The sequence below is a fragment of the Podarcis melisellensis genome (assembly GCF_964234715.1).
Source record: "Podarcis melisellensis genome assembly, chromosome: 9".
Taxonomy (NCBI): Eukaryota; Metazoa; Chordata; class Lepidosauria; order Squamata; family Lacertidae; genus Podarcis; species Podarcis melisellensis.
This window is the reverse complement of record NC_138541.1, coordinates 2168591-2192387: the sequence shown is the minus strand read 5'-3', so window position 1 is coordinate 2192387 and position 23797 is coordinate 2168591. Positions and strand designations below refer to the sequence as shown.

Genomic DNA, 23797 nt, shown 5'->3' with positions numbered 1-23797 from the left:
CAGCACGTCCATGGACAGCTGTGAGTCCAGAATGACTCCCAGGCTGCGCACCTGGTCCTTCAGGGGCACAGTTACCCCATTCAGGACGGGGGTCCTTTGTCCTCCCTCCACTCTTGGAGTTAAAATACTCAGACATTGCTGCAGCCCTGATATTATTTACCCTTGTGTTCATGAAGCCACTTTGGTGCTGCTAGCACAGCGATTTCACTTCAACCCTGGAGGCAAACTCCATTGTCTTTTGAGACATCAAGGAGTGGAGTTGGCCACAGTGAGAATACACACACCCCCACCACCACCCCCACACACACATACACACACAATTTTTATTGTGTTTTTTTTTAACATATCATTTCCAACAATCATACAGTAGTACCTTCAGTTTACATACGCTTCAGATTACAGACTCTGCTAACTCAGAAATAGTGCTTCAGGTTAAGAACTTTCTTCAAAATGAGAACAGAAATCGTGCTCCGGCGGCGCAGCCCCATTAGCTAAAGTGGTGCTTCAGGTTAAGAACAGTTTCAGGTTAAGTACAGACCTCCAGAACGAATTAAGTACTTAACCTGAGGTACCACTGTATAACGTACCTTATTTTCTTATACAATGTTTTAGACTTCCATCAATACCGCTGATGATTTTTCACTCTTATCACTTATTCTGCGTTTCTTAATTTCTCTATTACTCTTAATTATCATTAACTAATAATTCTCCTCATAATCTTTCTTGCAATATTTCAAATAATCCTCCTTACAAAACTTCTTACAGTCCTACTAGCGTAATCTGTTCATTACAATTACTTTTCAAATCGTTCGTATATTTACTCATCTTCTAATAATCTTTGATCCCGCAGGTTTCAATCCCTTCCTGTTAATTTACCTAGTTTTGCATAGCCCATCAATTTCATCCGCCATTCTTCTTTTGTCGATAATTCTTCTTGCTTCCATTTTTGTGCCAGTAATGAGATTCCTAGGTTCTATGGGGAGTTTGGTAGGGTTGCCATATGTCCTCCTTTTCCAGGACACACCCTCCTTTTCGTATGGAGAGTCCATAGTTATAAGTAAAGGTAAAGGGACCCCTGACCATTAGGTCCAGTCGTGTCCGACTCTGGGGTTGCGGCGCTCATCTCGCTTTACTGGCCGAGGGAGCCGGCATACAGCTTCCGGGTCATGTGGCCAGCATGACTAAGCCGCTTCTGGCGAACCAGAGCAGCACACGGAAATGCTGTTTACCTTCCCGTCGGAGAGGTACCTATTTATCTACTTGCACCTTGACGTGCTTTCAAACTGCTAGGTGGACAGGAGCAGGGACCGAGCAACGGGAGCTCACCCCGTCGCGGGGATTCGAACCGCTGACCTTCTGATCGGCCAGTCCTAGGCTCTGTGGTTTAACCCACAGCGCCACCAGCCTCCCATAGTTATAAGTAAAAGTCGGCAAATGTGTCCTCTTTTGCTCTTCAAAATATAGCAACCCTAGAGTTTGGGCACTGTGAAAACGGGCTGGTGGACTTGACAAGCCACTGGCTGTTTTTATGTTCTTTGGCTTAAATGGGAGACTGAGACCCAGAGAGCCAAAGTCTCTGGGGAGGAGCCAAAGAGGCAATAAGAGAGATGCTTCCTTTTCATCTTGCTGGCGAAAATTCCTCCAAACGCAGATCGCCCAGCGCAAACCGCAGCCCCCTCTCCCTGCTCCCTTCCCATCTGGACCTGCCTGGCCTCATTTGCCGTTAATCCTCCCTAATTGCCCGTAATTGGGTCCTTGCCCTCTGGGGCCCTTGCCTTGCAGGTGTTCGAAGGAACATCTGGGATCGATGCGAGGAAGACGTCCTGCGAGTTCACGGGGGACATTCTCCGCACACCTGTTTCCGAGGACATGCTTGGTACGTAAAAAAACGGGGGAATCGGGGAGGAGGAGGAATCCGTCTCGGGTAATGCGTTGCTACAGCTGCAAAGTGAAGTGTGAGCTAATCCCGTCGGGGGGGCGAAAAGGCCGCCAGAGGCTGCAGGAACAAAGGAAAGAGAAGGGAAAGGCCAAAGGGCAGCGGGAGATGGCCCTGGCTGCCGTCGAAGGAGTTGAAGCAGGGAGAGGCTTTCGGGTGCCGGAGTGGGAGACAGGAACAGCCTCTGAGCCACAGGAGCTATGGGCATAGCCAGGATTTTTGTTGGGGGGGCAGAACCTCAGTTTAATAATAATAATAATAATAATAATAATAAATTTTATTTATACCCCGCCCTCCCCGGCCAGAGCCGGGCTCAGGGTGGCTAACACCAGTAAAATTACAGTAAAAACATAATAGGGTGGAAGAAACCAATTTAAAATACAGTGGTACCTCGGGTTACATACGCTTCAGGTTACAGACGCTTCAGGTTACACACTCCGCTAACCCAGAAATAGTGCTTCAGGTTAAGAACTTTGCTTCAGGATAAGAGCAGAAATCGGGCTCCGGCGGCGCAGCGGCAGCAGGAGGCCCCATTAGCTAAAGTGGTGCTTCAGGTTAAGAACAGTTTCAGATTAAGAACGGACGTCCGGAACGTGGAGCTTTTTAAAGTTTTGCCCAGAACTTTTGCAAAATCTAAAAAAAATAAAAAGAATTTTTGGATCTATTTTTAAGTAAATTCGCCAAAATCTACACTTCAGACATGGGTTGGCCTACGCCCAGATTTTCCTGAACATTTCAGCGATTTCCACCCAGACACTGTTTCCAATAGCCGAATCCCGGTAATGTCTGGGAAATTCTGGATGTATGGCAACCCTAGAGTTGTCGTCCCAAACATTAAGAGGGCACCAGGTTGGCAAATGCTGGCCTGGGCACTGACCCTGGGATTAGGCTGGTCTGTCTCCTTCCTTGGGGTGGTGCTGAGGATTCCAGTAGTGGGAGAACTGGGAAGCTGAGTCCCTTCATCCTAAGCTCTTCTGTGCTATGGATCTGTCTTTTGATGCACCGAGTGGAAGATTATGAGGCATGGCGGCAGGGAGAGAGAGGGAGTGTGAATTCAGCAGGGCTGGGTTCCTGTGGGTTGTTAGCTTGCTAACGTTGTCAATGCTGCTTTGTGGATTATGAGTGCTGTAACGGTTTGTTCGTAATAGGACTTTTCTTGCGGTTGTGCGGTTCAGCCTATTTTTTAAGCCATTTTGCATTTACAGAAGGCGTTAGTTTTACTGATGGTTCGTAATTGTTTTACACAATTCATGTTGCAGTTGTGATGTTCTGTTGTATCTGGCCTTTGGTTTGGACTCGGTCTGACCCTTATGTTTCCCTCCCCTTATGGTCTTGATTTATCAGCTATTTTAAGATGAGGCTGCATTTTAAATTGCATTTTAACCTGTATTTTTAATTAGGGTTTGCTTGTTTTTTTCTCCCCCCCCCATCTCCCCCCTAATTATGTTTTAACTGTGATTTTATTGGTGTTAGCCGCCCTGAGCCTGGCTCTGGTTGGGGAGGGTGGGGTATAAATAGAATTATTATTATTATTATTATTATTATTAATGCAATTTATTGTATGTAAGCCATATTGTATTCTGACTTATGTCAGTGAAAATTGGCATAGAAATATAATGAATGAATGAACTGTGAAAAGGCTAGCTCCATCAGGCCTCAGGCACAGCCATCCCATCAGTTTCCCTTCTAATTTCATCACCTTTGCTGGAGGCCCAGCTGCATCGAGCACCTCCTTGCCTCTGGACTGTGCCAGCTGCCCATTATCGGAACAACAGCTTAGAAACTGGAGCCTGACTATTGGTTTTCCTCTGCCATCCCAGTGCCCCTTTCCTTGTGTGTCGTGGCATGGCGTGCCATTCTATTTTTAAAAACATATTGTAAGCCTGCAGGGTAAGGACTGCTGTGTTCAGATTGTATGGATGCTCTGAGAGCCTTTTTGGCTCAAGAGCTGGGTTCAAAAGCTCTAAATAAATAAATGAGGAGCGGAAGAAGAGCCTGAGAAAAAGCACCCAGCAGGATTGAACCCACAGCTCACCAGGGTTCACTGCAGCTGGGTTCTACATTGCCAGCGTGTTTTCTGCAGTGAAGCTCTCCAGGGTGTGGGGCAGCTGTCCCCAACCCAGCATGGAGACGCCAGCATTCGAACCTGACACCTTCTGTATGCAAAGCCAATGCTCTTACCATTGTAGCATGGAGGAGGGGTCACCCAGTGGGTATTATCAGCCCTTATGGCTAAAAACAGGAGGAGACCAGAGGCTACTGGGCTAAAAATGGGCCATGCCTGTCCCACTCCCAAGCTGCCACCTCCCTCCAACCACAGTTATCCAGACATACCTTTTGGTAGGAGGGGGCAGGATCTTGGGTGGTCAAGCCCACCTGGACCAGGTGGGTCTTCTGCAAAGGCCGCCTGGTCCAGGTGGGCAGAGCAGGGGCTGGTCTGAGCACCCGAGTCAAGATGAGCTTCAGCGCACGGCCGCATCGCCTGCACCTATAATAATAATAATGATAATAATTCATTAGTTATACCCTGCCCATCTGGCTGGGCCTCTCCAGCCACTCTGGGCAGCTCCCAACAGAATTAAAAGCACAATAGGACCTCAAACAGTAACAACTGGGCTGCCTTCAGATCTCTTCTAAAAGTCTGTTAGTTGTTTATTTCCTTGACATCTGGTGGGAAGGTGTTCCACAGGGTGGGTGCCCCCACCGAGAAGGCCCTTTGCCTGGTTCCCTGTAACCTCACTTCTCACAGCAAGGGAACCGCCAGAAGGCCCTCGGTGCTGGACCTCAGTGTCTGAGCTGAATGATGGGGGCGGAGATGCTCCTTCAGGTATACTGGGCCAAAGCCATTTTGGGCTTTCAAGGTCAGCACCAACACTTTGAATGGGGCCACTGTGGTGTAGTGGTTAAGAGCGGTCGTCTCGTAATCTGGGGAATCCAGGTTCGCGTCTCTGCTCCTCCACATGCAGCTGCTGGGTGACCTTGGGCCAGTCTCTCAGCCCCCCTCACCTCACAGAGTGTTTGTTGGGGGGGGGAAGGAAAATGTTAGCCGCTTTGAGACTCCTTAAAAGGAGTGAAAGGCAGGATATCAAATCCAAACTCTTCTTCTTCTGCTGCTCAGAAACATGCTGGGAGCCAATGTAGGTCTTTCAAGACCGGTGTTATGTGGTCTTGGCAGCCACTCCCAGTCACCAGTCTAGCTGCCGCATTCCGGATTAGTTGCAGTTTCCAGGTCACCTTCAAAGGTAGCCCCATGGAGAGCGCATGGCAGTAGTCCAAGCAGGAGATAACCAGATCATGCACCACTCTGGTGAGACAGTCAGTGGGCAGGTATGGTCTCATCCTGCGTACCAGATGGAGCTGGTAGACAGCCGCCCTGGACACAGAATTGACATGTGTCTCCATGGACAGCTGTGAGCCCAAAATGACTCCCAGGCTGCACACCTGGTCCTTCAGGGGCACAGTTACCCCATTCAGGACCAGGAAGTCCCCCACACCCGCCCGCCCCCAATACTTCTGTCTTATCAGGATTCAACCTCAATCTGTTAGCCACCATCCATCATCTTCCTCTGCCCCCCACCGACTCATTTCCTTAGGTGGCCAAATTAACCTTTTCGCCAAAGATCCATCTTGAACATCCGCCAGACCACCTCCTCTTTATAGATTGGCTATCGGCCACCGCAGGGGAGGAATCAATACAGCTGCATTCGCCCTCCCTGCCTCCCCCTCACCAGCAAGTCCCCCCCCCCAACACACAACAACTTTCTTCCGGTCCTTTAAGAGGGACGGTAGAAAAGCACTGTCCTTGTCACAGCAAATGAAGATCAATGCCAAGATGGAAACGGGAGGAAGGAGCCAGAGGACCATGAAAGGCCAGTAAGCTTGGTATTCACCACGACGCATTCTATTTGTCTTAGACACACATCACTGAAGCACAAAAAAGAAAAGGAGAGAGAGAGGGATAAGGGAGGAGAGAAAGAGCAGAGGGAAACCTTTGCTCAATCGAAGCACCTGCAGACGGAAAACAAGGCTGGTGTCTTGCGCTTGCAAAATCTGCAGCTTAGCCGCTCAGAGTGACACACACCATAGGTGCCAAATCCCTGGGGCCCTGGGTGCCCCAGCACCCGCAAAATTCCCCATGGAGGGGCCGGCCACAAATTTTGGTGCCAGGGCCATGCACGCTGCATGGCACCATGGCCCCGGGCACCCACAGTCGTGGGGCCAAGTTGACACTCCTTCCACACATATACCTCCCAGTCTCCTTTGCACGCTCTGCTCCTGAGGTTTGTTGTTGTTGAGTCATTTAGTCGTGTCCGACTCTTCGTGACCCCCTGGACCAGAGCACGCCAGGCCCTCCTGTCTTCCACTGCCTCCCGCAGTTTGGTCAAACTCATGCTGGGAGCTTCAAGAACATTGTCCCACCATCTCGTCCTCTGCCGTCCCCTTCTCCTTGTGCCCTCCATCTTTCCCAACATCAGGAGTCTTCTCTTCTCATGAGGTGGCCAAAGTCTTCGAGCCTCAGCTTCAGGATCTGTCCTTCCAGTGAGCACTCAGGGCTGATTTACTTCGGAATGGAGAGGTTTGATCTTCTTGCAGTCCATGGGACTCTCAAGAGTCTCCTCCAGCACCTGAGGATTAGGTGCAGCAGAAGCCACACACACACACACACACACCACCAATCCTGCCCAGGATGTGCCACCCCACCATGGCACTTCTGAAACGCAGTCAGCACCATCTGCTGCTGGGAAAGAACTTGGCTGCTTTCTGCACAATCCTGTACAGGACTATCAGCTCACACACTGATTGATTGATTGATTGATTGATTGATTATTATTGATCCCGTTGCCCCAGCCACTCTGGGTGGCTTACAACATATATAAAAACACAACAAAACATCAAACATTAAAAAACAGAATATCCTATACAGGCAACAAACCAACCAACCAATCAATCAATCAATCAATCAATAGAAACCAGTAATAACAATAACAACAAAAACAACAATAATAAACCATTTACAGTTATACCCAAATTATAATAACCGCCAACCCCAGCTAAACATTTAACCAACCCCAATCTGACAAATACAAAAGAGAGGAATCAAAATTAGAACCTTTTAATACATTGTAAAACATTTTAGCCAGTTGCCCCAACCCAAGAGTTGTTCCAGCGAGGTCCCTTTGGCCTCCCGGGAGCCTCTTTTAGCTGTTTATATTTATTTATTTATGCCTCCCCCCCCCCTTTTCCCCTTTCCTGAAGGCATCCTGCAGATGAAATAGAAACAACCAGAAACATAGGAGAAAAAGCACATTAAAAACAATTTAAGATTAATAGAATTAAAGATAGATGGATAGATGATAGATAGATGATGATGATAGATAGATAGATGATGATGATGATAGATAGATAGATAGATAGATAGATAGATAGATAGATAGATAGATGATAGATAGATAGATAGATAGATGATAGATAGATAGATAGATAGATAGATAGATAGATAGATAGATAGATGATAGATAGATAGATAGATAGATAGATAGATAGATAGATAGATATAGATAGATGATAGATAGATGATAGATGATAGATAGATAGATAGATAGATAGATAGATAGATAGATAGATGATAGATAGATAGATAGATAGATAGATATAGATAGATGATGATAGATAGATAGATAGATAGATAGATAGATAGATAGATGATAGATAGATAGATGATAGATAGATAGATGATAGATGATAGATGATAGATAGATAGATAGATAGATAGATAGATAGATAGATAGATGATAGATAGATAGATAGATAGATAGATAGATAGATGATAGATAGATAGATAGATAGATAGATAGATAGATAGATAGATAGATGATAGATAGATAGTCAAGTACTTTATTATGGTCATAGACCAGCATACGCAAACATCTAAATAAATAGCATAACAGTATGAATCTAAATGAATAATTATTAAATAAATAGGAGCAAGAACCAAACATAGATTTAAACATATACAGTGGTACCTCGGGTTAAGTACTTAATTTGTTCTGGAGGTCCGTTCTTAACCTGAAACTGTTCTTAACCTGAAGCACCACTTTAGCTAATGGGGCCTCCCGCTGCCGCTGTGCCGCTGGAGCACGATTTCTGTTCTCATCCTGAAGCAAAGTTCTTAACCTGAAGCACTATTTCTGGATTAGCGAAGTCTGTAACCTGAAGGGTATGTAACATAAAGCGTATGTAACCTGAGGTACCACTGTACATAGAATATTTAATTAAGCATAGATAATGGGTGCGTAAAAGTTTATAAGAAAAATTAAAGGATCGGTTAACAGAGCTATATGGGCTTGGCTTCAGAAGTGCAGATCTAACAATATGGGTCTTCAGTTTAGGGTTGAATTGTAGCATAGACCATTCTTCATATATATATATGAAGGCGATGCACAAGGGATGTCTCTGCTTTCGACATTTCTCCTGGTGCAGTGAGAAAATCATGTTGACTGTTCTCATATATGAAAGATCTATTGAAAGATCGTATGAAATATCTATTAAAGCACAGAATCGTAGAGTTGGAAGGATGAGGATGATGTAGTCCAACCCACTGCAATGCAGGAATATGGGTCAAACCTGCAACCTTGTCAGCACCACCCTCTAACCAACAGCTGACGGTCATTGCAGCAAAAACATCACATCATCTAGCCCTTCCCTTAATAATAGGGAATTCCCCAAAGCCTGTTGGATAAGGCGATGGAATGGCTCTACTCTGCTGCCCACAGCTGGAGGCATAGCTGTCAACTTTTCCCTTTTCTTGCGAGGAATCCTATTCGGAATAAGGGAATTTCCCTTTTAAAAAGGGAAACATTGACAGCTATGGCTGGAGGCAGTAATTGCTTCTGGTTACTGGAAACCACAGAAGGAGAGAGATGCTCTTGTGCTTACAGTCTTATTGCAGGTACCCGGTTGGCGCCTGTGAGAACAGGAGGCTGGACTAGATGGGCCATTGGCTGGATCCAGGAGCCTCTCCATGTGCTCTTAGGGTGATTGATGTCCAAAGATCATTCCCGCACATACCTGCGGTTGTGTCTCACACCAGGTCCTCCTTCTCACACCTGTGTCTCTCTGCAGGCCGAGTCTTCAACGGTTCCGCCAAACCCATCGACAAAGGACCAACTGTTATGGCAGAAGATTTCCTGGACATTAATGGTGAGACCTTACTCTGATCTGTGCAGGTGGGGAGGGAATCCGCTGTACCCATCCCTTCCGAAAAAGACGCTGTCAAAGGGAACCGGTGAAAGCCCTGACCTCCCTCTGCTCTTAAACAGGTCTCCCATATCTAAAAGCAGAGTATCACCATCACAAGTAAGGAACTCCATTTTTCCAGGCACAGATAACCCCGTGGTTTTTCCTCTGTTCCCCCACATTTATTTATCTAATTCCTTTATATGAGGCTGCTGGGGTCTCCCGACCTTTATTCCCCCCTCTCCTTTTTTGCCAGCCTGCCAAAATCAGTAGGGTCTTAGGGAGGGACCCAGTTCAGGCAACAAAAGCGGGTTTCAGTAGCCCTGGTATAGGTAAAAGGTAAAGGGACCCCTGACCGTTAGCTCCAGTCATGGCCGACTCTGGGTTTGCGGCACTCATGTCGCTTTACTGGCCGAAGGAGCCGGCGTACAGCTTCCGGGTCACGTGGCCAGCATGACTAAGCCGCTTCTGGCGAACCAGAGCAGCGCACGGAAATGCCATTTACCTTCCCGCCGGAGCGGTACCCATTTATCTACTTGCACTTCGATGTGCTTTTGAACTGCTAGGTTGGCAGGAGCAGGGACCGAGCAATGGGAGCTCACCCCGTCGCTGGGATGCGAACCGCCGACCTTCTGATCGGCAAGCCCTAGGCTCTGTGATTTAGACCACAGTGTTGCCCACATCCGTGGTATGTTGTTGCTTAGTCATTTAGTCGTGTCCGACTCTTTGTGACCCCCTGGACCAGAGCACGCCAGGCACTCCTGTCTTTCCCTGCCTCCCGCAGTTTGGTCAAACTCATGCTGGTAGCTTTGAGAACACTGTCCCACCATCTCGTCCTCTGTCATCCCCTTCTCCTTGTGCCCTCCATCTTTCCCAACATCAGGGTCTTTTCCAGGGAGTCTCCTCTTCTCATGAGGTGGCCAAAGTATTGGAGCCTCAGCTTCAGGATCTGTCCTTCCAGTGAGCACTCAGGGCTGATTTCCTTCAGAATGGAGAGGTTGGATCTTCTTACAGTCCATGGGACTCTCAAGAGTCTCCTCCAGCACCATAATTCAAAAGCATCAATTCTTTGGCGATCAGCCTTCTTGATGGTCCAGCTCTCACTTCCATACATCACTACTGGGAAAACCAGAGCTTTCACTATACGGACCTTTGTTGGCAAGGTCCCTGGTATAGGGAGCCTTTATTTATTTTTTGCATTTATACCTCAAGATGGTCTACATGGTTGTCTCCCACCCCTTATTTAATCGCCGCAACACCCCGTGAGGTAGATTAGGCTGAGACTAAGAGCTTCTCCACATTTACCTTCGACATTGCTTTTTCCAGCGAAGTCTGCACTTAAAAGCTCCGTGTCTGAGCTTTTTGGGTTTTGTTGTGGGGTTTTGGGGGTGCCTGAATCTTTCCCCACGAAAACCCGCTCTCTAGCATTTAATCAGAACAAACACCCATTCTTCCATTTGCTCTGATTGAGTGATAAAGAGCAGGTTTTCACAAAGAAAACTCCAGGACAGAAAAAAGATTGGAGTTCTCAGACACAGAGCTTTAAATCTGTGTTTGCCGCTTTTAACAAGACAGGAATGACGACTGTTTTGTGGGTCCTGCTACATCTTTCACCAAGCTTTGAACTGGTGAGACTCCCATCAGCCCCATAGTTCAAAACATCTGGAGGGCACCAGGTTGGCAACCGCTGGTCTACCAACATCAGCGAGGCAGCAAAGCCTTATAGTCTCTGCTTCGATATGACCATTGCTCTCTGCTTAGTGACTTGCCCATCCCTGACTGGCCAGCTGTGATTCCTACATTTCGGGGGCTGGACTAGATGACCCTCAGGGGTCCCTTTCAGCTCTACGATTCTATGACCCCCTCCCTCCTCCTGCCTCGTTTTCCCCAGGCCAGCCCATCAACCCGCACGGGCGCATCTACCCAGAAGAGATGATCCAGACTGGGATCTCCCCCATCGATGTCATGAACAGCATTGCCAGGGGTCAGAAGATCCCCATCTTCTCTGCCGCAGGTCTCCCCCACAATGAGGTAAGCGTATGCATTTGAGGTCCGGATCCTAACACACACACACACACACACACACACACACACACCCCGTTTTGCTCCATCCGGAATTTGTTCTGTCTGGATTCTCGCGTTCGTTTTTAAAACCGAAGAGCCGCATGCTAGAGAATTAACGCTCTCTGGGACCAATATCTCAGCAGGCAATTAAAAGTTGGCATGGAAGTTGCCTGCTGAATTTCTAGTGGCAGAGAGTTCCACAGGACTGGGCCCATGACACTCAAGGTTCAGCTTCTCCTTGTTTGGAAACCAGCCCGCAGGTGATCTCATCTGGGACACAAGGGCTCAGACAGACCCTGAGGCATCCTTAACAGATGTTGCTCTGGGCTTTTTCTAAATCAATTTAAGGACCTTGAACCTGGTTCACACAGACACTCCTGTCCCTTTCCGGGCTGGAAATCTGGACCTCTGCTGACCTGCCAGCCTGCCTTCCCCCACAGTGCCCTTTGACAGACTTAATAATAATATTAATAATAAATTTTATTTATACCCCGCCCTCCCCGGCTGGAGCCAGGCTCAGGGCAGCTAACACCAATAAAATTACAGTAAAAACATCGGGGGGGACCAATTTAAAATACAGATTAAAATGCAATTTAAAATGCAGCCTCATTTTAAAAGTAGCCCATAGGTCAAAACCATAAGGGGAGGGAAACGTAAAGGGTCAGACTGAGTCCAAACCAAAGGCCAGGCGGAACAGCTCTGTCTTGCAGGCCCTGTGGAAAGGTGTCAAGTCCCTCAGGGCCCTGGTCTCTTGGGACAGAGCATTCCACCAAGTCGGGGCCAGTACTGAAAAGGCCCTGGCCCTAGTTGAGACTTGAAACATTGAGGCTCATCTCCATGTGAATACACCTGGGGCAAGGTGTGTAGTCCGTGAGAGAAACCAGGGTTCGAATCCTTGGCCACACAGCTCACTGGGTCTCTGTATCTCTCAGCCCAGCCTACCTCAAAGGGTTGTTGTGAGGACTGAATGAGGAAGAGGGGGAACCATGATGCCATCTTCAGCCCCATGGAGGAAAAGGTGGGGTATATATCCAATAGATAAACGAATAAGCAGACCACAGATACACACCCAGGGAGGAAGTCAGGTGGAAACTCAGCTCTGACTAATCGGGAGTGACAGGCGAGAGTGAATATGATAAACTCAAGACCTGGCGTGTTGGACGCTCCGCTGCCTGACAGGAGAGTAACGGAGGGAGGTGGATTGAGAGGCCAGCAAAGGCCCTTCATTTATTTATTTCGTAGAGTTGCAGAGTTGTGGGAAGGAGATTTGCAGAGTTGTGCAAAGGGTCCAAGCTGCAATGTAAGAATCACAGTTTTTGGCACACAGCCTACTTTTTTCCTCCAAGGACGTCAAGATGGCACAAAAAAAATATGTTCTCTCTCTCCTCATTCTCCTGCGGCAGGAATGCATATGTCTTTGTCCAAAACACAGTAATATCCAAGGCAACACGTTGACCAAGTCCAACAATGCAATATCAATATGAACTCTTTATATAATCTATACTTAACATTGAACAATATGAAAAACCAAATAAACAGAGATCTTATAAATCTCTGAAAGTCACAAAATGTGCACTCTTGACGGATTCTCTTGAAAAAATAGAACCAAATAGACATAAGTCTTATATGTCTCTAAAAAGTCTTTGTAGACTATGCAAGTCTCTGAAAGAAGCAATGGGTCAGATTCTTATCTGGTGAAAACAAGCCGTAAAGGTTTGTTTTATGACGTCCAACGCTGCTGAAGTGGTCCGCAAACAGACCAGATATACCCACTGTTTCGTAGAATTCTTCTTCAGCTCAGCAGAAGGATATATAAACACTTCATAAACTGCAAATGAATTATTGAAACAATGACCTGCATATACATGGTAACTTACAATAACTCAAATTATTACAAACTGTACGCATGAACTGGGACACAGGTGGCACTGTGGGTTAAACCACCGAGCCTAGGACTTGCCAATCAGAAGGTCGGCGGTTCGAATCTCCACGACAGGGTGAGCTCCCGTTGCTCGGTCCCTGCTCCTGCCAACCTAGCAGTTCAAAATCATGAAGTGCAAGTAGATAAATAGGTACCACTCTGGCGGGAAGGTAAAGGGCATTTCCGTGCGCAGCTCTGGTTCGCCAGAAGCGGCTCAGTCATGCTGGCCACATGACCCGGAAGCTGTACGCCGGCTCCCTCGGCCAATAAAGCAAGATGAGTGCTGCAACCCCAGAGTCGGTCACGACTGGACCTAATGGTCAGGGGTCCCTTTACCTTTACCTATACACATGAACAATAATGACAATTCAGTATGAAATAATTATCTATGGAGCAGTGGTCATAAAGTTATGTCCAAAACACCCCAGAAACTGGGACACAGGGTTAAAAACTCACCAGCTGATTGAGGGGTGTGTGCAAGAAATGGGAGAGGAGTCGAGGAAGGTCAGGGGTGTGGGTGTGTGTGAGAGAGAGACGTCCTTATTTTCACCTGAGGAATGTTGGAGGGTGCGCCATCTCCTCTGTTCTGTCCTTGAGACGGTAGCCTTGTCTTCCTTTCGCCTCCCCCCTCAGATTGCGGCCCAGATCTGCAGGCAAGCAGGGCTGGTGAAGAAATCCAAAGATGTCATGGATTACCACGAGGACAACTTTGCCATCGTCTTTGCCGCCATGGGGGTGAGTTTTTGTTCCTGTTTGAGCATCATTTAGCTGTTGGTCAGCTTTCTCCCCATTCACGTTGCACCAGAGTAGGCCGCGCTCCTTGCATTTACACATGAGGAGCCATTGGGATCTCACAGAATCATAGAATCACAGCATTGGAAGAGACCCTAAGGATCATCTAGTCCAACCCTCTGCAATGCAGGAATATGAAGTTGTCCCGTCCGGGGATCAAACCTGCAACCTTGGCAAGATTGGTATAATGATAATAATAATAATTTTATTTATAATCTTGGCTCAGGGCGGCTAACACAGAATATAAATACAGTAAAAACATTAAAAACAAAACAAACAGTTGATTAAAATATAAGTTACAATACAGTTTAAAATGCAGCTTAAAATGCAGCCTCGTTTTAGTGGTAGCCTATAGATCAAAGCCACAAGGGGAGACAATGTCAAATATCATGCTCTGGCCTTCTAATTTGTTGATTCTGTTGCAGAATAAAGAATCAAATCTTCATTTTCATAGTTATATTTATTAAAACCCTGCCTTTTTTCCTAATGGAGACTCAAGGAGGTTTACAGATAAAATAGAAACATCTCTCCCCAGGGAAGTTCGCCTTGTGCATTCGTTATACACCTTTAGGCACCAGACAAAAATGTTCCTTTTTAACCAGGACTTTGGTTGATTTGATTGACATCCTATGCCCTTTTAAAATGTGGGGGGTGGGGTTTTGAGGGGGTTATTGGGTTTTGGTTTTGATTGTATATTTTGTGGTTTCATATTTTGATTTTGTTCTGTGAACCCCCCTGAGATATCCAGATATAGGGCGGTATATAAATTCAATAATAATAATAATAATAATAATAATAATCAACATTGGGGTGGGAAGGGGAAGCCAGCATTAAAAAAACAATTAAACAATTATAGAATTTATTTATTATATTTCTGTATGTGTTGGAAGTCACCCAGAGTGGCTGGGGCAACCCAGCCAGATGGGCAGGTTATTATTATTATTATTATTATTATTATTTAGAATTTATAATAGGAAAAAGAGAAAGCCTATAAAAAGGCAAATCATTGCAATGGAATCATCACAGCGCTAGCTCTTAAAAACAGTCAGTTGCCAGACACCTATTGGAACAAGAAAGTCTCCACCTGTTTGCGAAAGAACAAGGAGGGAGCCAGTCAAACTGCTCTAGGGAGGGAGTTCCAAATTTGGGAGCAGCCACCAAGGAGGCCTTTCCCGGCTTCCCCACCAAGCATGCCTGTGGACCACAGGACCAAGAGAATTGTGGAGCTGGAAGGAACCCAATGGATCTTCTAATCCAAACTTCTGCAATGCAGGAAACACAGTTAGATTGAGTACTGACCAGCCATGTGTGCAGAAAGCTACCAGCACATCTGGTTTTTTTAAAAAAAATGTTTTCCCTGCCCAGGAAGAGTGCTAAAAAAACACCATCGGCATTTCTTAGACTTGCTTGCAACGCACACAAGGATTTCATAAGGGGCCCAAAAGCCATCTGTCCTACCCAGGGTACGGGTTACCAGACATCCCCAGTACCCGGGGACAGTCTCCAGATTTGCAAATCTGTGCCGGGACACAGGTGGTGCTGTGGGTTAAACCACAGAGCCTAGGACTTGCCGATCAGAAGGTCAGCGGTTCGAATCCCCACGACGGAGTGAGCTCCCGTTGCTCAGTCCCAGTTCCTGCCAACCTAGCAGTTCAAAAGCACGTCAAAATGCAAGTAGATAAATAGGTACCGCTCCGACGGGAAGGTAAACGGCATTTCCATGCACTGCTCTGGTTCGCCAGAAGCGGCTTTGTCATGCTGGCCACATGACCAGGAAGCTGTATGCCTGTGAGATGTGCTCCGCAACCCCAGAGTTGGTCACGACTGGATCTAATGGTCAGGGGTCCCTTTACCTTTACCCCAGACAAATTCTGTCCCCGGAATGTCCCCAAATTTACAAATCTGTCCCCGGGAAACGTGGCAGTGGCAGCCTCAGCAGCCCGGAGCCAGCCTGGTAGCTCAGTTGGCTCTGGCTGGCTTCAGGAGCTGCTCACTGCTGTGGCACCTGCCATTTTCCCTCTCTGGAAGTCCCCATATGATGTGTCTTGTGCACAACGCCATCCCCACTACTGACTCCCTGTTGCTACTCAGCTTCAAAAAAAAAGCGTCCCCGGATTCATTGGGGGGAAATCTGGTAACCATAACCCAGGGGCCCATGTTGGCTCTGGGACCCTAAGGAGAGTTTGTTAGGAAATATTTCCTGGAGGGATGCTCAGCCGAGGCAGCAGCGCTGGTGGCGCAAGAGGCCTCCCTCTGGGAAAAGACATTCTTCCCTGCCGCATCCTCAGGCTTTGAGCATCTCCAGGCAGCCAGGTGAGCTAATTGGCAGCATCTTGCTCCCCCCTAGTGGACAGCCACGTCCTTGCAAGCGCTTCCTTTTGGCAGCCCACCTTTGACGCTGGTCCCCGGGTCATCTTTATTGGCAGGTGGGATAAAAGAAAGTCCTTCCTCCCGCAGCGCATAGTTTAAACTATGGAACTCGCTGCCACCGGAGGCAGGGATGGCCAGCAACTTGGATGGCTCTGAAAGAGGATGAGGCAAATTCATGGAGGAAGAGAGGACTATGGATGGCTGCTAATTGTGATGGCTACGCTCTGCCCTCCACCTGTGGCAAAACAGAATTATTATTATTATTATTATTATTGTTGTTGTTGTTGTTGTTGTTGTTGTTGTTATTGTTATTATTATTATTATTATTATTATTGATATTTAGCCACATCTTGATGGAGGGAGGTTTTCCTCAAGTGCTCTTGTGGATGTGAGTTTATTAGACTCAGAAGTGTGGGGATGTTCAGGGATGCAGGAGAGGATATATTGTCTGATTATAGCCTTTCCAACTTGTGTTAAGAAGTTCCCCAATTTAGCAGAATAACATTCCCCCTTTTAAACTCACAGCGGATGCGTTTGCTCAGGTTCACTAAAGCCTCTATAATAACTGTTCTGGTATTTCCCCCTTATTCCCTAATGAAAGATAAGACACGACACAGTTTTCTATAAAAGTATAAAAAGGTTTACCCGCATTCTGCTCACAATGGGATCCCAGAAGGCAGACTTAGCTTAGAAAAGTAACATACACTTGGAAACTATCTCATAAGGAGATAGTCCCTTTGTCCTCTTTTGGCTGGAGGCCAAGAGGGCATCTTTGGCTAAGCAGATCTTGCTTCTTTGATGCATGTGGTGAAAGAGAGAGAGATGGCTGCCCTGCCCTGTGCTTTTGTCATTACCTGCACAGGTGAGGCCATGCCCACCTCTAGTCACATGCAGAGGAAGTTTGTCCCAGCCCAGAAGGAAACAGGAAGTTTACCTGCTGGCTGGACAAACATTCCTCCCCATGTGTAAACATGTTCACTCTAGGAATGTTGTACTTGACTGCTCTTGTGTTTCACATCCCACAAGAAGAACACTTCACACCTGGAGAAAGCTATATACAGCTGTTAAGGACGTAAGATTTGCCTGCTGAATCAGGCCCCTGGCCCATCTAGTCCAGCACCCTATTCTCACAACGACTGACCAGATGCCTATGGGAAACCAGTGAGCAGAGCATGGGCACCAGAGCAACTCTCCATTTAACTTTCCATTTGAAAACGCTGTTTGACAATATTAAAGGAAGAAAACAAAGCTAGCCTATTTCTAAACACAGAAGCACCATACTTATATGTGCCAACCCAGTGTACATTTGCTGACCGGCTAAAAGTGTTTGCAATTCTGCTAAGACCCAAAAACAAAATTATATACATATGAGCTGTTGCCATCCAGACAGATAATGTCTTGGTCACAGTCCTCTGCTATTCTGACTGATCTTGGATGTCAATTTATATTTATATTTGCAGCTCCAGAATGTTCCAGAATGTTGGCTGGCTGGACAGTCAGAAATCCTTAGAAATTTGTTGGTTTGTAGGTTTTCGAAATAGGTCTTTAAATGCCTGAACTGGCTCTAGCTGTCTTTGACTAAAACCTTCACCACTCTGGTTATAGGTAGGTAGCCGTGTTGGTCTGCCGTAGTCGAAACAAAATAAAATAAAAATACCTGAAGAAGTGTGCATGCACATGAAAGCTCATACCAATAAGAAACATAGTTGGTCTCTAAGATGCTACTGGAAGGAATTTATTTTATTTTATTTTATTTTATTATTTTGTTTCTTCGCCAATCTGGTTTGTGCTGCAAACTACAACTCAGTCTCTGTTCCGTTGCTGGCAGGTAAACATGGAGACTGCCCGCTTCTTCAAGTCGGACTTTGAGGAGAACGGCTCCATGGAGAACGTCTGCCTCTTTCTGAACCTTGCCAACGACCCCACGTGAGGTTTTTTTTTACTGCTTTGGGGTTTTCTTACAATCAAGCCTTGTATAAACTTAATGAAATAAATACACGAATCGGAACAGCCTGGCTTCACCCCTGATCAAATCATAGTCCAGCCTGGGGGTTTCTGTGAGTTCAATGGAAGACGACCCAACCAGCAGCTTGTGGGAATGAAGGAGCCTCTTCCCAGAGCTCAGGTGTGCTTCTCCCACCTGCAAGCGGCACCTGTGCATCAGCTGATACCACTTCTCCGCCCATCCATGCAGCAGCGCACAGGGGCCTCGTGGGCTTTTGTGGCACAGGACATGTCAGGCAAGGAGTAATTTTTGCATGCAAAAACCCGCACCTTATTGTGGTGGTGTGTGCAGATAATGGCTACAGAGCCCTGCAATGAAGACCCTTCTAGTGTCCCTATTTTCCAGGAACAGTCAGATTTACAGAAGCTGTCCTGGTTTCTGATCTGATCCCATAATGTCCCGCTTTCCCTTAGGGTGGCCCTATTTTCATTGGAGAAATGATGGAGGGTATGGAATAGAACATCTTTATTTTAACTGGATAAATGTTGGGACAGCCATATTTTCTTTTTCTTTTTCCCCCTTTTTTTAAAAAAAACTTTATTCCAAAACCGAAAAAGAATTACAAACATCGAAATTCAAAATCCATATTCATTTTGTAACATAAGCCATTTTGTAACATAAGTCATTGTGTAACATAGTTGACTAGATTAAAATATACCTAATTGCCATAGACTTCCCTTTGCTATATATAAATGCAACGCAATTAGAAATATTATATTAGAATTTTTTATAAATTCCCCCCACTCCCCTTCACTCATGTGTGATCTCAATTATTATTTTTTACTTCTTCCATTACTTCAATTGATTCTTTTATTATTTCCTTGCTTACCCCTGCACGTTTTACACATTATCTATTAATATTCCAATTCCGGAGCCATATTTTTTCATGTATTCCTTCATCAGATAAATGTAGGAGGGTATGGAATAGGACATCCTCATTTTCATTGGAGAAATGTTGGGATGTCCTATTTTCATCAGAGAACTGTCGGAGGATATGTAGTAAGGAGAAGACTTGGGCAAGACTGGATGCTCGGCTTGCAAGGCTCAGCACTCCAGACCCCTGTGCTGACACCTCCCTCCTTCCCACAGGATTGAGCGCATCATCACCCCCCGCCTGGCCCTGACCACCGCTGAGTTCCTCGCCTACCAATGCGAGAAGCACGTCCTCGTGATCTTGACGGACATGAGCTCCTACGCTGAGGCGCTGCGTGAGGTCAGAGAGGCACCCCGCGGCTCAGAGAGGGTGTGGGCTGGGGCACCTAACATGGCAGGGAATGGAACCCCTCTCTGTGCCCCATAACTCACCCCTCTTTCCCCACCAGGTCTCGGCCGCCAGGGAGGAAGTCCCTGGGCGTAGAGGCTTCCCAGGGTACATGTATACTGACCTGGCGACCATCTACGAGAGAGCCGGGCGCGTGGAGGGCAGGAACGGCTCCATCACTCAGATTCCCATCCTGACCATGCCCAACGACGGTGAGCGGGAGGGGGCGCTGGGAAAAGGCTCAGGGAAGGCCAGGGCCGCTGACTTCTATGGGGAAAGTGGTTTGGGGGAAATGTCCGGCAGCAACAGCAGCTGGGAGTGAGGGGTGGCTGACAAGGGGGAAGGGAGGGAGGCAAATTTTACTGGGAGTCTATGCCCCCCCAAAAAAGCACACACACACTGTGGGAATGTTCAGGGAGGCAGGAGAGGATATATTGCTTAATTATATCCTTCCCAACTTGTGTTAACAAGTTCTACAATTTAGCAGAGTAACACCCCCCTTTAAAACTTGTACAGCGAATAGTGTCTTTGCCAGGCTTGCATAAGCCTCTAAAATAAGTTTCCATGGAAATTCCCCTTTATTCACTCATAAAAAGATAGACACGACACAGTCTTGTATAAAAGTATATGAAATAGTTTACTCACATTCTGTTCACAAATGGATCCCAGAAGGCAGACTTAAGTTACAAAATATAAGAAGATGGAGTCAGAGAGATATATGGCTGCCTTCCCTGAGGTATTTTGTTACCTGCACAGGTAAGGTCACGCCCACCTCTGGTCACATGCAGAGGAAGTCTGTCCCAACCCAGGAAGAAACAGGAAGTTCTGACTGGCTGGTCCAGACACCCCCTTTTTATGTCCACTCTAGGAATGTTGTATTTGACTGCTCTGTGTTTCACATCCCACATACACTCCAACTTGAGATTGGTTGATCTGCAAGATTGCCCAATCCCATATATGCCCACTGGTCTGCTTCAATTGGCAGAACTGGAAATGTTAAAGGTGCCACGTAACACCTGTTCCGCATTGGTAAGAAACCAACCTTTTAGTTTGGCACCATCTGCACTTCGGAACTCCCTGACGATTGACATCAGACATGTCAGACATGTACTTTTTTTGGCGCTCGCTAAAAGCTTTTTTGATCCTTTTTTGATGCTTTTGAATTCTGGTGCTGGAGGAGGCTCTTGAGAGTCCCATGGACTGCAAGAAGATCAAACCTCTCCATTCTGAAGGAAATCAGCCCTGAGTGCTCACTGGAAGGACAGATCCTGAAGCTGAGGCTCCAAGACTTTGGCCACCTCATGAGAAGAGAAGACTCCCTGGAAAAGACCCTGATGTTGGGGAAGATGGAGGGCACAAGGAGAAGGGGGCGGCAGAGGGCGAGATGGTGGGACAGTGTTCTCAAAGCTACCAGCATGAGTTTGACCAAACTGCGGGAGGCAGTGGAAGACAGGAGGGCCTGGCGTGCTCTGGTCCAGGGGGTCACGAAGAGTCGGACACCACTAAACAACTAAACAACAACAACAACAAAAAGCTTTGGGGGGGGGTTAGATGTTTAGAAAGCTGGTACAAGTTTAAATCCGTTTTTAGCCTATTGTTGTTTAAACTTTTAGAAAGTTTCCTGTGAGCTTCGCTCAGGAGGTGGTCCATGACATCTCTGCATCAAATGTCGGCGCTGATTCCTAATGGCGTTCCTCATTGCTTCCTGTATTCCTTGCATTGAATTTTACTGCATTGCAACCTGAAGTCTGTGGGATGCAAATTGCAGTGGGATGAAATGTGATGTAAGGGACACAAGAAGCAGCAGAAACAGGATTAAAACCGCGCAGCACAGTTGATTACAGTTGCCACTGCAGGGTGAAAAATCATTCGGTGGTTTGCTGAGACCCTCAGTGTTTTTCAAGTGGTCCAGTGGGGTCGGCTGGATTGTGGAGCATTGCTTGAAAGCCTCCTGCAGACAAACTTCCCAGTTCAAGGCACTGCTGGCTGAGAAACCACAGCCTCGCCAAACACTTCAACTGTCTCAGCCCATTCAAGTTTAGACCACCTTCCTGGCTGCAGCTCAGCAACTGCCTTAGCTTTTTAAAGGAAAGGGAACTGTTTCAATTTGAGCAGGGATCAAGGAGAAGCAAGCGATAAAAAGCAAATTTTAGTTCCTCATACGGTCTTCCACATGTCCTCTCGGTTCCTTTGGTGAAATCAGTCATTATCGGGGTTGAAACGTACCTTAGGATGAAATCTGTACTGTAGGTATTTATTTCTGCAGGGGAAGAAGCGAGACAGGGAGGGGCATTTGAAATAATGGGGAAGATGTGGGAGGATAAGATAGAGATGAGTGTTTCTAAAAGTCACACACACCCTTGTAAAATATAGGGGAGGGTTTTTCTGATGTTAAGAGTCTTAAGATATGAGGTAAGTATTTGCAAACAGTGGTAAGTTAAGGCTCAGGTATCCTTGAGGAATACAGAGTTCTCCTTGGATTTGTCAGTTGTGGGGAAATTTCCTAATTCAGGTGGATGTGCAAGACGGGGATTTATTTTGGGGGCACTGGGAAGGGGAGAATGGCATAGAGACCCTCCAGGTGTCTTTTTTTAATTGTACATTCATGGTGGTTTCATAAAATCATAGAATTGGGAGGGGTTCCCCAGGGGTCATCTAGTCCAACCCCCTGCAATGCAGGAATTTCATACCAAGATCTCATACCTTTTTCTACCACAAATGCCAAGTTTCTTTGTTCTGCTTTGGTTGTGCCAGAACGCACAAGTAAACAGTCAGAGCCGTTTGAAACTGGAACAGACGCCCTCATTGTGGGAATGTTCAGGGATGCAGGAAAGGATATATTGTTTGATTATAGCCTTTCCAACTTATATTAACAAGTTCACAATTTAGGAGACTAACATTCCCCTTTTTAAGCTCACAGCAGAAGCTTTTGCTCAGGCGGGCTAAAGCCTCTATAATGTTCTGGTGTTTCCTCCTCATTCCCTCATAAAAGATAAGACACGACACAGTCTTCTATAAAAGTATAAAAAGAGTTTACTCACATTCTGTTCACAATCAGATCCCAGAAGGCAGGCTTAGCTTAGAAAAGTAACATACACCTGGAAACTATCTCATAAGGAGACGGTCCCTTTGTCCTCTCTTGTCTGGAGGCCAGGAGAGCATCTTTGGCTAAGCAGATGTTGCTTCTTCAATGCATGTAGTCAAAAGGAGAGAGGTGGCTATCCTGCCCCTGTGCTTTTGTCATTACCTGCACAGGTGAGGCCACGCCCACCTCTAGTCACATGCAGAGGAAGTCTGTCCCAGCCCAGAAGGAAAAAGGAAGTTTTCCTGCTGGCTGGACAAACATTCCTCCCCATGTGTAAACATGTTCGCTCTAGAAATGTTGTACTTGACTGCTCTTGTGTTTCACATCCCGCACTCCTAAGGTCTCTCCTTCCTTGGAGGTTTCTAAGCAGAGGCTGGACGGCCATCTATCCTGTATGCTTTAGCTGAGATTCCTGCACAGCAGCAGGTTGGACTAGATGACCCTCGGGGTTCCCTTCAAATTCTGCTATTCCGTGATTCTCAGTGCCCCTCCAGATGGCAATCATGCAGTGATCCCTGGAGGAGCCTTGCAGAACTGACAAAGCAGAATGGTGTGTGGATGGTTTGGTGCAAAACCCAATGCCTATGCGCTGCTGTTGCACCAGTTCCATGTTGCATGTTATATGTTGCATCAGTTGCACTTGAAAAAAAACAGCATCACACCCGCCTGGAGAGGCCCCTAGTGAGAAACCAGATTAGTCCAGGGACCAGAGAAATCACTTCGAATATTAGCAGGGCCAGCGGCTAATCTACCTGCTTCCCCCACTTACAGATATCACTCACCCCATTCCTGACTTGACCGGATTCATCACCGAAGGGCAGATTTATGTGGACAGGCAGCTCCACAATAGACAGGTAGGTTTACCTGGGGCTTCCCTTTCCCCTTTGATCCTCATCTCTGCCCGTGGTTCCATCCTTGCAAAGGAAAAGGAAGTGGACATATTGGGGATGCTTCCTCCACTGAGTCGGCTGCTGTAGAAAGGACACATCCTTGGAAAGAGGTTGACATTGTTGATGCTCATCCTTCTGAGTTATAAAGTCCGTTCAAGTAAGGATAAAGAGAAGGTTCTCTGTGCTCTTGACTAGTCTAGGGGTGAGACTGCAACTGGGCTGCTGTGAGGGCTTGAG

General features: G+C 46.6%; 2 protein-coding genes and 1 long non-coding RNA gene across 3 annotated transcripts in view; 2 read left to right on the top strand and 1 right to left on the bottom strand.

The window, feature by feature from the left end:
* Positions 1 to 23797, bottom strand: part of LOC309377833 — a 355859-nt gene that overhangs the window by 130116 nt on the left and 201946 nt on the right. The gene's annotated exons all lie outside the window — the stretch shown is intronic.
* Positions 1 to 23797, top strand: part of LOC309377569 (shootin-1-like) — a 60576-nt gene that overhangs the window by 4769 nt on the left and 32010 nt on the right. The window lies entirely within an intron of this gene.
* The window catches only part of ATP6V1B1 (ATPase H+ transporting V1 subunit B1), a 61958-nt gene that overhangs the window by 32702 nt on the left and 5459 nt on the right, over positions 1 to 23797 (top strand). Inside the window, exons 4-11 of the mRNA XM_081925101.1 lie at positions 1783 to 1876; positions 9059 to 9136; positions 11064 to 11203; positions 13791 to 13892; positions 18148 to 18245; positions 19414 to 19537; positions 19647 to 19797; positions 23442 to 23524. Coding sequence (XP_081781227.1) covers positions 1783 to 1876; positions 9059 to 9136; positions 11064 to 11203; positions 13791 to 13892; positions 18148 to 18245; positions 19414 to 19537; positions 19647 to 19797; positions 23442 to 23524 — 870 coding nt within the window. The remainder of the gene's footprint in view (positions 1 to 1782; positions 1877 to 9058; positions 9137 to 11063; positions 11204 to 13790; positions 13893 to 18147; positions 18246 to 19413; positions 19538 to 19646; positions 19798 to 23441; positions 23525 to 23797) is intronic.